General features: G+C 33.6%; 1 protein-coding gene across 1 annotated transcript; it reads left to right on the forward strand.

The window, feature by feature from the left end:
• The first annotated feature begins 660 nt into the window (after window positions 1-660).
• Window positions 661-15,052, forward strand: LOC127795485 (uncharacterized). The gene is given in 17 exon segments (XM_052327185.1): window positions 661-889; window positions 1,002-1,051; window positions 1,972-2,032; window positions 3,663-3,758; window positions 3,839-3,988; window positions 5,295-5,426; window positions 6,719-6,846; window positions 8,492-8,534; window positions 10,469-10,552; window positions 11,310-11,351; window positions 11,506-11,576; window positions 12,246-12,299; window positions 12,409-12,514; window positions 12,642-12,710; window positions 14,382-14,490; window positions 14,493-14,524; window positions 14,685-15,052. Coding segments are annotated over 17 exon segments (1,536 nt in total). The 5' UTR covers window positions 661-715; the 3' UTR covers window positions 14,820-15,052.
• The last annotated feature ends 1,141 nt before the right edge of the window (window positions 15,053-16,193 follow it).

Below are 16,193 nucleotides of genomic sequence, written 5' to 3' on the forward strand. Positions count from 1 at the left end.
AATGATGCCGTGACAAGCTGGCACTGGGCTGAGGCTAAGTCCAAAAAGAGGACTAAGATTGGGCCTAGGGAAAGAGTCGAGATTGGACCTAATGAAATGGTTGAGATTGGGCCTAAACACTCCACTTAGCTTATATCTTTTTTCTCTGTGGGTTTTGCAAATGGGCCTCCAGATTGATGTACACGTTAGTTCTATTATTAAAAAACTTATATACAATAGTATTAAAATAAATTTATGTTAAACATAACATAAAACTCGAGATTAAAAATTTAAATTAGAAATTAAAAATTACAAAAAAAATTCATATAGTAATAAAATGATATATGAAATATGAATATATACTTATCAATGGATGTTATTTATAAATTTTTTAAAAATAAAAAAAGTATAATTTACCATCACTTGTTGTCATGTATTCAATATCTTGAATTTGAATATATGACAAGATATGGTTGAACTATAAATAAATGGTATTAATATTTTCTCTCAATTTAGGATTTTAAGTTCGGTTTTGTGGAGCACGGATCGGGCCGGGCCTGATTCAGCCCATCGATCCAAGCTGTAGCAGACTTGGGCCATTAACTTCTAGGCTCAGGGAGCCTAAATAGGGCCAATTTGAGGGCCGTAACTGTAAGCGTATCATCATCGATAATTCACATATGGTAGCGTTTGTGTTGATTTATGGGCGTGCAGCGTGCTCGTTCCGCCAACGTCTATGGCGACATCCAGCGAAGCCATTCCAATGGCTTCTTCTTCTTCTTCTTCTTCACTCTCTCCTCCTCAGATTCCAATGGAGCTTCACAAAATCAACAGAGACAAACTCGTCAATTCTCTCCGAGAGCACCTTTCTCTCTCCTCTCGCCCTCTTCAAGGCTTCGTCTTTCTTCAGGTAATTACAATTCACTCCTCTCTATCTATCCATCTCTATTTCGAACTGTTTTTTCATTCATTTCGCTCCGTGATTCTCTCCCGATCTTGCGATTATCGTCATCTATTGTCAGGGCGGCGAAGAACAAACTCGCTACTGCACCGATCACGCTGAACTCTTCAGGTACTTTTTCGTATAGTATAGACATAGACATACATTCGTAAATTTTATCTGGATTTTCTTATATTGCTAATTGTATACTTGGTTGCAATCTTACTTGGTAAGTTCGTGATCAAGCTTGCTTTATTATTGAGGCAAAAAGCTGCGGGGAAATAAAATTTATTATTGAATATAATCATCAATTTTACAGATAACAATTTGGGGGCTGATTGGTTGTGGAAAACGGTCGCTTCTTGTGAAGAATTTTTCTACATTAAATGCGAACTAGTAATCTAGATTTTTTTTTTTTCAAATGCAATATAGAAAATCTATTTTTTGATTTTAAAATTTTTACCGACGATTAAAATATATTTAGGATGTTTTTCCATTCTTATCTCAAAAATTAAGGAGATATTTTTCTCATATTTTTTTAATAGAAGGAATACATTTTCTAGCCTAACTAAAATCAATATTAATTTTATCTATATTTATACCCATATAAATAACACAAAATTTAAATCCAAAAATTGATTAATTATTAATAATATTTTAATATTAGCAATATTAGGAATAAAAAGTGGTATAAAAATTGCCTAATAATAAATAGTAAAATATTAATAACAACAATATTTGTATTATAAAATTTATAAGATTGTAGAAAAGAATTAAAATCTATAATTAGTACGTCTGCATTGTAACTGAGTGATCAGTATGATGTATGATGCATCCAAGGCCTTGTTTTCACTAAAATAAAGAAATGGGTTCATGACTTCACGCATTATTCCTTAACATAAAATAATTGTGTAAACCTTACTATGAGATAAAATTCAAAAGATGGACATTTTCAGAAGCTTTCTGTATTGATCATATGAAGGTTCTGTTGGACTTTGGTGGATAGGAATAGCAGCAAGTACATAACTAAATATTGGCTTACTTGTTTTTAGGCAGGAGAGTTATTTCGCTTACTTGTTTGGTGTGAGAGAGCCTGACTTCTATGGAGCAATTGTAAGTTATTCCATTTTGGTTGTGTTTGTTCAAAAACATTCTTAAGATATATATATATATATATATATATATATTGTATTTGTTTATGCCTACCCATTATGGAGTTTTATTTTTGAAATATCCTGTTGAAGGGAAAGATATGTGCCAAACTGGATTACTGTTCTAGCCATGAAAAACATGATTGTTAGTTTCTATTCACTGCTTTTTGAGTCTGAGAGTTGCTTATGCATTTTTATTTGGTGCACTGGGTCACCTGACTACCTGTTTTCCAATTATGTCCATTTGGAAGATCTAATTGCTGCTTGTTCAAGAAAGAAACAGTGTGCCATTGCAATTTTAGAAAAGGGATTGTGATCCCGCCCCCTCCCCCGGGAAAAAAAAGAAAGAAAGAAAAAAGAAAGGTACAAGATTTTTTTCCCTTTTGACATGGAACATCCAGCCCATAAGAGTCCGAAAGAAGCCAGATGAGCCTTTCGATTTCCTGCTGCAGTTAGGATTTCAGTTTTAGTTTTCTACTTCAATTAGAATTTCAGTTTTCTACTTTAGTTAGGATTTGACTTTGTTTTTCTCTTCCTGATTCAGCTAGGAATTCCTTTTCCTAGTGAATTAAGGCTTAGGATTAGCCTATATATATTCTTGTTCTAAGTATTAGAACGCAGCTTTAGAATAATATCAGATTTCTTCTCTTAAATTTGATTTCATCTTCAGTTCCGACGTGAAACTGGTTTAAATCACTTCCAACGCTGCATCACCTTTGTCATTTTTTAATTTTGGATTTTGCCCACAACACACCAAGCCTTATTTCCCCTAGGTGGAATAAAGAAAAAAAATACTGATGGAAATGGTGCTTTTCTTAAGGAAGTTGATGACGGGATATAATTACAACATTGATAAAAATATGAGGTATTGATTCAAAAAATTATTAATCATCATATCTTCATCAACTGCACCTTATCCTAACCAAGTTAGGATGGGTGGCACACATTCATAATGTTAATTGACTTCTAAAAGTCATTGACAATACAAATCCATGCAAAATAACACTATGACAAAATTTATGTTGGTTGCCCATCCTGTATAGCCCTTTAGCGAGGGAATGATGAGATAAAATTTCTATACCATTTTTATATGGAAAAGTTTCATAAGATGGTAGTGAATGAAGATAATTCATATGATTGTGTCCCATCATATAGTTGATGTTGTGAAACCAACACATACAACTTGGAAAGACAACTAAAATTTGAGTTTTTTTTTTTGGGGGGGGTCATTTGGCCTTTAGTGTTTTTGAATTTGGTGGAATTATCCTTACGAGGGATCTTAAATATACCAGTTTACCTTTCTGATTTCTGTAGTGTCTAAAGATTTTCCATGTTTAATTAGCTTAGAAGCCAGAAATTGTTTGGTCTTTTTTCACTCTGTTGAAAAGTACAAGTTTGTAATTTTATTGGCTGGTCACTTCTGTTTTCATTTTTGTAATCCCTTGCATAGTTATGAAGCTTTAGTTATGACAAACGGTAAGTTCTAAAATGCCAACTGTCAACTTATGAAGTATGAACTAAATTATGCACTTGCTTTTGAAGTTGTGGCTTATCTTACACATGATAGACATTGATTCTAACTGTGCATGAAGGATATTGCCACTGGGGAATCTATTCTATTTTGTCCGAGGTTATCTGCTGATTATGCTGTTTGGCTGGGAGAAATAAAACCATTGTCCTACTTTAAGGTGATCCCATCTTATTACCTGAATTTGATGCGCCAATGCTCTATATATGTCAATTAGCTGATATTAATGCCCTTTTGCAGGAGAGATACATGGTTGACATGGTCTTCTATACGGATGAGATTGCAAAAATTTTGCATGATCGCTATCATGGGCCAGGAAAGCCTTCATTGTTTCTCTTGCATGGGCTCAATACTGACAGCAATAAATTCTCAAAGCCAGCAGATTTTGAGGTCCATATATCCATTGCTTTTCATCCTAAAGCATTTCTCAATGCTTTTTTGGGGTGGGGGAAAGCAATATTGTTTTTTCTAGATTGGCATACAAATTTATGTTTTCGTGGGAGACACTATTTTACTTAAACACCCAATTACTAAGTTTAAGGATAAGTGCTAAAGCATTGAAGGGACATGATTTTTTGAGTGTGTATCAATATACCATTTCTGGAACTATTGTGGACATAATGTGAATTTTATTTGACTGCTTAAACAGTAATGCTTCTCAAATTGGTGCCCTATTGTCTAGACATATATTTTCAAGTAGGTATGATTAAAGAGGTGATTAGGAAATGTAAATTCTTTTTGATTGCTTAAACAATAGTTTTAAATCAAAATTACTGACTTATGATCTATAGATGCCCTTGTCAAGAAGATATAAATGATGCAAGAATTTGGGAAAGAAAATGGATTTCTTCTGTACAAGTCCTTGAAAGCATTGTGTTTGAAGATTGGAAAAAAAGTTGGGCAACTGTAGGATTTCTGATTTTCAATAAATAAGCAATATATAGGGAACATGCATGACAGAAGAAGACTAGATTTTTCAAGATTTCTGTAATCTATCCTAATTAAGGGTTTCCCAAAAAATCCATGAATTTATTGTGGTTTTAATAAGTTTGAGAATAGCATCCTAGTTAGGAACATAAATTCAAATAAAATGTTAGCTTATCTCAACATTATTTGGTTCTACAATGTTGTATTTGATCGATAGTCCAATGAATATGATATCATGATAATGGACAAACCTAATAAGCAAGTTCATTTTCTTCGATGAATGGTCCATGAACACAGTCACCAAACATCATCTAATAAAACCTTGGAGTCAGAACCTTCCCTTCTCTGTTGATATAAAACTATGTATCTCTCTCCTTCATTCTCTTTATATTTCATGGATATATGGAAGAGTAGACGTTAAAAGGTGTTTGGTCTGATTGTAGAGTTATAGGGCATCCTTTTAAACATGTGGATCTTATTTTGTGAATAGAAAGGAAGATGAACTGAACTGATGTGAGTCAAATTGAGCAGAGTTGTCCCTTGCTTGTCTCAATATTATCAACCTTTTAGACTTGATTTACCTGGCAGCATTCTCATTGTTGACAAAACCTCTCTTTCTGCTGGTTGAGTTGTTGGTGACGAAACCACTCTTTCTCATTGGATCTCGTTCTTTGTTTCTTTCTTGTAATGTTGAATTTCTAGTTCCTGATTTGCTTGCTTTTAAAGGAAAAAGGAAATCACAGAATAATTGTGTTTTGCTTTTTTTTAGGGAATTGAGAAGTTTAAGATGGATCTGAATACCCTGCATCCTATTTTGACTGAATGCCGTGTTATCAAATCGGAAAAGGAGCTTTCTCTTATCAAGTTTGCCAATGACATAAGCTCTGAAGCTCATGTTGAGGTGAGTATTTCTGAATTGTGTTAGCTAAGTATTGTTCCAATGAAATGTATTTTGTTGTGTTTGAAAGATTATTTATGATATTTGAGCCTGAGATCTGATTTCTGATATTTTGGCCATCAACTTAGTTGATTATTTGTTGAAAGCTTTTGTGTTGTTTGTACTATACTTCTTAACCTTTGAAGCTACTTCTTTTATCATTCATGTTGGATATGCAATTGGTATTGGATGGATATACGGCTGGAGTTTATTGAAACTAAAAATAAATTATGAGAATGAATATGTGCATTCAATTATTAGTGAAGTAAGAAATAATATGAATATAATAATTAATTGACTTCTAAAATCCTTTAGTATGCATCAATGAGAAAATAATACTTAATAAGATTTCAGTTAAGAAACTAAAGTGCGACCTCTCTTGAAAGCTGTCCTGTTTCCTGTCTCCATTGCTTTCACTAAAAGTCTGACTCAAAAATGTTTGTGGGATGGTAGTTTTAATATTTTAGAAGTGGAATCAAACCACCAATATATACACTATAAAAGGTGGGAAAAGGATACGTTTGAGTATGGGATATACTAAAAGCTTAAGCGGTTAGATATTCACATATATACAGGCTATTGAATTGTTAACCACCATTTCATCTAAAAGTTTATGTTGTTAGATAGAGGGCTAACTTTTGTTTTTATATTATCATTTTTACTCTCAACACGCCTCCTCACATGTGGCCAGGCTTCACTGTATAATTGGTCAAAACACATGCAACAACTTAAATATTGGGTTAGTGGTGAGGTATGAACTTAAGGCCTTTACTTGCTCTGATATCATGTTGAATTATTAACCACCATCTCATCCAAAAGTTTAAGTTGTTAGATAGAGGGCTAATTTGTCTTTCATATTATCATTTTTACTCTCAACGCAGGCATTACCTTAATCATGGTCCCTTGGTCTAATTAGTCAGACTTTGTAGATACCTTCTCACCTTGCTATGGATTTTGTCATTAGGTCTGAACCAACAAATAGTATTTTGAGACCCTAATAGCTGCATGTGGTACTTGTCTGTTGATTGTGTGGCTGTTGTTTCTATTGGACAAAACCAACCTCCTTTCAAGAAGAAAAAGATTATGATAATCTGAAATACTTAATTGACTATGATAGTTTCACTTTTCTTCCATTCTGTTTATTCCTTATTTGTTTATTTTTTATTTTTTCTCAGTTTGTTTTTTAGTCTTTTCTTGTTCTATTTTCTGAGCAGTGCTTCTGACATCACTTGATTGCAATTGCTTCCTTTGAGTAGGTTATGAGAAAAACAAGAGTTGGTATGAAGGAGTATCAGTTGGAGAGCATGTTTTTACACCACACCTATATGCATGGTGGATGTAGGCATTGCTCGTATACATGTATTTGTGCTACTGGTGAAAATAGGTAAGTTTTTGTTTCTCCTAATTTTTTTTTGCTCCCTTACATAAATGTATCATCTTCTTATGTAGTTCCAATAGACCTAGATCAGGACAAAGAAGTTGATTTGCATCCTTATGCACCTGAAGATATATTACAAATGAAGTAAATGGGTATGGTGTTTCTGTATATAACTGTTGAATAGTTGAACCTACATTCAACAGAAGTTGAATCTATCAAGTGTCCAAATTCCTATAATATCACAGATTTGAGGACATAGGTGAAATGTAAACAAGTGCAAATGCCAACAAATGAAGTTCATGTTCTCTTCACTTGTTCCATTACGTTTCATTCAATAGATTAGAAAGGGTGAAAAAAAAAAACTCATAATGTGAGTAAATCTTGTGTTTCCTTTCTTTTCAGGAGTTCTTGTATGGAAAGCTGGCTGGAATCCAGGCCTGAATTGTTAGTGTCTAATTAGTTGACAAGTCTAGGATAATGAAGAGATGTGGACATCTTTATAGATTCGAAAACCTGTAATTAAGTGCAGGATCATTTTTAGAACTAACAATTCCTTTCCAAGAAATACTTTTTAATGAACACCTGACCAAACCAGTACCAGACAACCCAACTTCTTTGGGTTTAGGGTATATACATAAATGACAAATTGTTAATGGCTTAAAGCATATCTAAGACAGTCTCTCTCTCTCTCTCTCTCTATTTTGGGGGACTTCATGTCAATGCAAGAGATATCTTGTAAACTAGTTAATTAATCTTGGTGTATTTGCTTGAGGGTCTAGAATATCATTCCTTCCAGGTAGCTAGGAAAAAACCTTTTATTTCTTCACATGGTTTGAGTCCATGCAAAACTAATTTCAGTTTTGTGCTATTATTTCTATTGAGATTTCCTTGACTTTCCATGCTGACATAAAAGGGTATACTCAGTGAATGTGGCTTCTCATTTTCTGAACCACGCAGGTGCCAAGTAATAATCAATTTCACATAAATTTTCTCAAGAGACAAAATGGTTAATTTACTGAATTTGGCTACAGCTTAACTGCTCAATGAGATGTTTGAATGAGAACCCGATTTCTGAACGAAGCAGGTGCCAAGTAACAATCAATTTCACATAAATTTCTCAAAATGACAAAATAGTTAAATTTACTAAATTTGGCTACAGGAATACAGACAGCTTAACTGCTCAATGAGAACGTTTTTTGTCTTTATTTACTTTTCTTGGGTTCCTACCATCTTGAGTTATTTTTGCACGACACTTCTGGTTCAGGACTCTATGGATCCTCATCTTGAATTCACCTTGTGGCAATAGTTTCATTATGTTTCATTCAGATGTTTCCTTTATCTTACATATGTTGTCAAGTATATGATCAAGTTTTTGTTAAATAATATAAAGGGTCTGGGTAATGGTTGTATTGGACAGTTTTGCATCAAACATCTTTGAAAAAGTAGGAGTTGATAAGACAGTTCATTGGCTTCTCTGAATCTGTCTTTTATCATGGTAACTTTTTTTTTTAATTGTTATTTTCAAATTTGCATATTTTCCTTCAGAGAACTATCCTTTCATTGAAAAATCTGAGGCACATAGGTGTGGCTTAGTGATTCTTATTTCATGGCAAACATTGGCAGCTGACCCGTTTAGTGTTTCATTTGTCAGTTCTGTTCTTCACTATGGGCATGCTGCAGCTCCAAATGATAGGGTATGGTACATCTGCTCCTTTCTGTCATGCTCATCCTGATCATCTTGTGTTGGACTTAAGAATGCTGAAATTAAGGCTCATTTAGATTTTGTCTAGACTCAAGTACTTTCTAGTTTCCACAAACAGTGACCTATTTCTTATGCATTTCGTGGAAAAGGATTGAAAACATATTTGGATGCTTGGATTGTGAATGAGTATGCAGTAGCGAAGCTAGGACCTAAGCTTTAGCTGGGGCAATTTTTTTCAGTATGCTATCTTGACACATTATACATTTAACTAACTATAACAACATTCTAAGGTTTTATCCCACTATGTGGGGTTAGCTATATAAATTCTAGATTTCCATTCATTTCTATCCATTGCCTCATCTTATATGAGACCCATATATTTAATATCAAAGCTAAGCCTCTTCCACCAAGTCTTTTTGGCCTTCCTCTACTTCTTTTGCTAGCTACTCGTTCCATCCCATCAACTCTCCTCACCGGGGCCTCAACTAGTCTTTTTCTCACATGACCAAATTATCTTAATTGTGTCTCTCACATCTTATTTTTAATAGGAGCCACTCCAATCTTATTGCGCATAACCTCATTTCTAATTTTATCTTTTCTTGTATGGACAAATATTCATTTTATCATCCTCATCTCGCTCATGCTTATATTTTGCACACAGTGGTACTTTACAACCAACATTCTGTGCCATATTATAGTGCTAGTCTTATAGTTGTCTTATAAAAATTTCCTTTTAGGTTAAAGTAAATTCATTACTGACAGTTCGCATTGAATAGATCATCTTACAATTATCCTTTAACAAGATTTCATAATTTGAGAGCTCTATAGAACTAACTCATTATCAATGATTCTAAATGCATCTTTTTCAATGTATATGATAAAGTAATCATTTATTCGATTATGTAGTAGATTTTTTAACTATCTTTATTGCTGAAATTGCTCTTTCTATTACCAGAAAAAAATGAAAAGAAAAAAAATGCTCTTTTTATGGTGGTTGTAGCAGTGAATAACTTGTCACACAATTGTTGAATAATCTTCCTCCTCTCTTTTTCTATTGCTTCTCCTTTTCTCTTCAATTGCTTTAATTATTTTTCTTTGTTTTGTTTATCATGCGACAAGAAAGTAAGAAAAAAATTTCTTTTAGATTAATCAAGTTATGACTATATATAGAATTTTTTAGTATCAGCTTTTCAAGCTTTGAGGAAACACAGGCCCTGAATGTGCTATTGAATTTGAGAGGTGGCACTTATATCACCTAAAAGCAAACCTAATTGATTGTGTTTTGAAAATTACTAAAACATCCCATTAATATCTTTTATTCTTTAAAATTACAAGATATACTCGATTTTCTTTTTTAGCCCTGAATATTTTAAAATATTATTTAATAATTCACTATTTTCTACTTTTTGTTAATTATGTTTTTCTTTTCTTTTCATTTTTTATTTCAAATTGGCCTGCATGTGGTACATATTTAAGGGTGCCAATTTTGGAAAAAAAAATTAAATTCTATACCTTATATGCAACTTTTTATAAATTTGAAGGGGGGGGGGGGGGGGGGCAATTTCCCAACCTCATATATATGCGGCTCTGCCACTGTGAGTTTCTGTGGATACCTTTTTACTCTAAACCTATGCTACAAAGCTGCATGTGATTCCATTTACAGATAGATAACATAGAAAATGGAAGCTAATGCAAGCAATTAAGGAGCCTTTTTTTTTTATCATTTGTGAAGAAGGCCTTTGAGTTCAGTCTTAACTTATTGAAACTTTTGTATGTTCATGTGTAATGCAGCTTATAATTGATGTCACTTTCTGATTTGGATTTTTGTACTCTGGTCATGTTATGCCTTTCTCGATAGATTTATCTCACATGCTATGAGAAATATTTTGTAGCATGCTTATTACATCTAATCTTTCTTGTATGCAGATATTGCAAGATGGGGATATGGCATTATTAGATATGGGAGCTGAATATCATTTTTATGGTTCTGACATTACTTGCTCATTCCCAGTGAGTCCCCACCCTTCTCTCCCAATTACAATCTGCCTTGTATAAAATATTAGCTCAGGGTTTATCCTAGATGCAAATAAAAATTTATTTGCACAGTCCTTGTGCAAATAGATCCTTCATTGCAGTCCATTAACCTTTTAGCTTTCTGTTTGCATAAATAAACATTTGTAAGCAAATGCTTCTAAACCTGCCTTGTCTACTTTAAATGAATTGCCAGTTATTAAATATGCAGTGTGGGATGATTCTTTCATCAAATTTCAAGGCAACTGAATTTATCAAATTATACCATTGACCCTATGAATGTTGTGGCAAAGAAATATGTCTCGGTATGTGTCTGTATGGGTGTGTATGTGGGTGGAGATAAAGTGGCAAGCACCTGATCTTTCAAAAAGTCTAGACATGACATTGATGTGAACTGCTTCTTGTGTTTACTGTGTTCCTGCTCAGACAGGTATCCTATTAATGTGAGTTCTCAGTCCTTGTCTTTTCATCCGGTTAAGTTAGCAAGCTAAATCTAGGTCATTATTGGAAGCATTCCTCAAGAAATTAGTAGCTTGACTTAGAGTTGAATTATTAACAAATTTATATTGTTTAGTGTTTAGATTAGGGGCAATCTATCCTTGATCACTCACTTTAAGATCAGTGTATCTTTTCCATACAACACATACCAAGTCTTTATGCCACTATTTTGGGTCAGCTACGTGAATTCTAGCTTTCCAATTTATCTTTTCCATAATATCTTTAATTTTATATGCAGGTGAATGGGAAATTTACAAGTGATCAATCTCTTGTTTATAATGTAAGAATGTTTTTCTTTCAAAAAGCAGCGATCGTTTTAGCTAGTTTAATTTTGTAATTCCTCCCTTGCTCTGTCTGGAAGCATGCCTGCACATATATTTACCCGTTGCATCCTTGAGTTACTCCATATTTCTTGTTCATGTTACATTTTGTAGGCTGTCCTGGATGCTCATAATGCTGTCATATCTTGTATGAAACCTGGAGTTAGCTGGGTGGACATGCACAAGTAAGACTCAATGTTGAAAAATCATTATCCTTTCTATTTTTGTGAAGGTGTTATGGATTATATGGGATGGTTTACAACAGAGACTGCTTAAAACTATGGAACTTTATTCTTCTGATGGGTCAAAGACCTATTACATAATGAAAATTTTGAATAAATAACCAGATTTTTTTAGCTGAATCTTGAGGATGCATAAAGTGAAAGGGAAAGCCATTTTCTAAGGGAATCTATGTGTATAAACAACATACAATGTGTCAAAAGAAAGCAATGGTAACGATTTAGTAGCACTGGAAAGACTATTATGTATGCTTGACTAAAATGTATGAGGTCACATTTTGATTGACAAGAAAATAAATATGGGCATTTGGTTGAAGGTGTTGAACATTTTCTTCACTCCACTTGGGTTTTTCTGTTATGCCGATTCAATGATATGTCCTGGAAGCTCAAAGGTTTCTGCAGGTCAACCTTATAACTTACATGATTGTCATAACATCAGTTTTTATTTTATTTTTTGAATAAACCAGAAACTTGGTCTAGTACATAAAAAATTGTTACAATGAACATTGAGATGCTATACTGATGGCACTGAAACATTTAGCATGCCGATTTTGATGGCTTTTCACTTATACCTTGATTGGTCCTATCTCCCAACCGTGCCCCTTAATGTTTCAGATTAGCAGAAAAAGTTATTCTTGAGTCATTGAAGAAAGGGCGCCTCCTTATTGGGTATTTTCTGTTTTCTCCAAATACTCTTTTTTTCATTTTTACATTCAAATTGTTATCACATTGAATGTAAAACCTACTCAGCACTTAGTATTTCTGATTTTGGTTCCAGTGATGTTGATGATATGATGGCTGAACGAATGGGTGCTGTTTTCATACCCCATGGTCTGGGACACTTCTTGGGAATTGATACCCATGATCCTGGGGGCTACTTGAAGGTTATTGTGTGTGATGGAAATCATTGCCTGTTACTGCATATATAATTGGGGAGATGCGTATATTGGTGATGCTAGAATGTGCTTTATGAGTACCACTTATGAAACTTGGAAAATTGATTATTTTCAGGGAGCAAAGAGACCCATGGAATCTGGTCTAAGGGCTTTGCGTACAAGTAGAGAACTCCAAGAGGGAATGGTATGCAATATTTGTTGTTCTTTTAGTAGATGAATTTTCTACATTTATTACATGATTATTAAAGCTTTGTTATACAGTAGAGCTTCAGCTGTGTAATTAACTTTCTTGTATACTTGTGGAAGAAGGTTCCTTACATTACCACATTCTTTTGGATTGATAGATGATGTTTACATAAGAAGTTTTTGGATTCAATAAATTTCTAATATATTGTTGCCATCTTTTAAAACTACAGCTTGTTTGGAAGGATATGTTCCTGATTGGCAGCTTATCATGTGTGTATATATAATCCATTTGAACTTTAACAATTATAATTATTCAAATGGGTTCCCCAAACCCATAAGATTTAGTAAATTTTAGTTGGGTTTTAATAAATTTTAACATTTAGTAGTTAACATTTAACATTTAACATTCAAGATTTATTAGACCAATGAAAAGGTGACATGTGGCCTCCTTCACTGGGTTTATGAACCTAGTGGGTTGACCAATCAATGTCCGTTTACTTTAAGATAATGTCTCAAAACTTCTCGCTATTGGCAATTTTTGATGCCATGGATTTCTTATGCATATGGGAGGGATGGTCTATTGGTATATAAATAATGAGTAGTTTATTTCATCTTCATTTGCATTTTGTTTAACATGCACACACAATAATTAACTTGTAAACTCTTTATGATATAATAAGGGCATGTTTGGATTGGTTGAGAAAGTTCACCTCTCTGGGCAGTTGAAAGCTTGTGGATGATTGGAAATCTATCTCTGTATATGAGCCATTACGTACACGGTTGGTCTGGTTATAGGTCCTCGTTCATCTGGTTGGCAGAGGAATAAGGATACATGGGAATACACGGGAGACAAGATTGGCCTTTGAAGCCCCCTATTAGTGATACAGTTCCCTTTGTTAGCTTAAGCCAAAGGAATCTGACATAACAGAAGTGCTGCTTAGGCATGGAAGGTACAAAGCACGTGGGCTTTTCCTTGATTTGAGATGTCTGAATAAGAATGGGACAATCATTTCATATACACTCAGGCTAACCACCAAGTGTTGTGACCATGGAGGACTCTGGCACCCTTTGTGGTATTGGGCCCTGCTCTAACCTAGGTGGTTGGGGAGTACTGGAATACCCATTGAGGAGAAAGGACTACAAGAAATGAGAGAAGCACGCTCAGGTGGAAGAAAACTTTATTGAAGCAAAACTGAGGATGCTGTTATGAACGGAGAGGGACGCACTTGTGTAGGGGTGCAGTTGGGTAGCCCAATGGAGGAGGACTAACTACTTAGGGGTGCCTCTGGAGATCATCCCTGAGCACTTGGATTTGAAGATTAGCCACCATATACATCATCGACTACTAGTCCAAAGGAAAGGAGAGTACTGGGCATTTCCATGAATCAACTTTCAAGATTGAAAGAAAATAGTCAAGCATGTAGCATCATGAACATTCTACTTGGGAGGTTGCCCAGCAAGTCAGAATTGGTGGATGTGCCTGTTTTATCGTACGAATGGAAGGAGTTTGCTCTTTGATCCTTGGGAAATGATTCAATGTTTTCTTTCTGAATGTTCGATCATGAAGATATTATCACGACATAACATTGTTTTGATTTCCATTACTTTACCTGCAGTTTCTTGCCTAGGGAATTATATTAAAATCAAATCATTGGATATTAATTTTCAGGTGATTACAGTGGAACCTGGATGCTACTTTATCGATCCTTTGCTGATTCCCGCCATGGAATGTTCAAAGACTTCGAAGTTCTTTAATCATGAAGTAATAAGCAGATTAAGGGCTTTGGTGGAGTACGAATTGAGAGTGACCTGGTACATAATTTCCCAAACTCTCGAGCTTCCAAAACCCAGATAAAACTTTCATTTATACGAGAGTTTTCATATTTCTTTATGTGCATAGAACTATTCACTCTTTCTGTTCAAACATCTTATGCATAGCTTAATATTGTTATCCTCCTTATATACATTGTAGTATGTTACTTCGAATGGTTGCGAGAACATGACAAAGGTTCCGAGGGACACATGGGAGATTGAGGCTGTAATGGCAGGGGCACCATGGCCACTAAAGAAGAGCTGTGTTTCTTCAGAAAATGGTGGGGACGGCTGATTTCTGGGCTCCTATCTGTGCCTGTAGATGCACACTATAGAAGGGAAAGATAAGCAAGAAACTTTTGAACTTTTGCAGGTATCAATAAATTCAGATACAGTATCTGTGCCTTTTTTAATGGGCATCGTAGTAGGACAGTTTTTAAGTGTTTTAAGTGCATCATCTACTGCAACAATAACAAATTTTAACCTATTAAATGGGGTGGATGTATATGAATTTTAGATTTTCATTCATCTCTATTATGATTATATTTTTTTGTAAAGTTTTATATCTTGTGATAAAAATATTTTTTAACCAACTAAAAATAATTTTATTTATTTTAGTTGTGCAGCTAACGTAAAACATCATTTGCATTTTTTATTCAATAGTGTTTCGGCAATATAAGAAAATATTTTTGTTTGTTTTGGAGGGGAAGCAAGAAATTAGTGCTTTTGCAAAATTGTATGCAGAATATGTTATTATCATCCAAAAGAATAGAATAGAATAGTGCCATGCCATTTTTGGTCCAAGTAAAACCGTCGTCTTCACATAATAAAGAAAAAAAAGTAACATGTCCTGTAAAACAAATAAAATATAAGTATGTTGTACCATATAAATATAAATTTTAAATATGTTGAGTTGTTTTAAATAAAATCGTAAAATTTCTTATTTTTTCTGACCATGCATGTACGTCACCATTACTTGCGGGTCGCGTGTGTTGGTGCATGAGTCTCTCAAATGATTTAAGAAAAAAAATAAAAATTCCCTTAGTATCGCTTAAGTATTTTATTTATTTAAATTAAATTTCATTATTTAAAATTTATTATAATTATTTATTTAAAATAAATTTTGATCAGCGCCAAGAGTGGGTTATTTGGGATATTTTGCATTATAATTTTAAGTGAGAGAGATTAATGAGACTGAAGCGGCACTTTGGTAGGATATGTTAATAATATAATAATGAAATGGGAATATGTGGATTGTAAAAAGAATATAATGGAATGTATAATATTATTTTTTTAAAAATCTTTTGATGACCGTCCTTATGCGGTCTTGTTGTTTGTGCTTTTAATTTTGATAAATAAGATAAATCACAAGTATGAGACTTTACCGCATTATGTAACGTAATAATAAAACTCATGATTTATTAGTGTGAATTCGGTGTATCGTTTGTTCGACCACTTAACCTATACCTTAAGGGTTATTTTCTCGAAAATTTTTACCTATTAAAATGTGGACTAAGATAAATACGAGTTCATAATTTTTTAAATTATAAAAAAATAAAAGAAGATTAAAATTAATATTATAATCATGTCTATTCATTTTCTTATTTGGGAGAACATCAATAATGAAGGAAGATATAATTAAAAAAAAAAAACAAATAGATCCAAAAGT

The sequence above is a fragment of the Diospyros lotus genome, chromosome 2, assembly GCF_014633365.1.
Source record: "Diospyros lotus cultivar Yz01 chromosome 2, ASM1463336v1, whole genome shotgun sequence".
Classification (NCBI taxonomy): Eukaryota; Viridiplantae; Streptophyta; class Magnoliopsida; order Ericales; family Ebenaceae; genus Diospyros; species Diospyros lotus.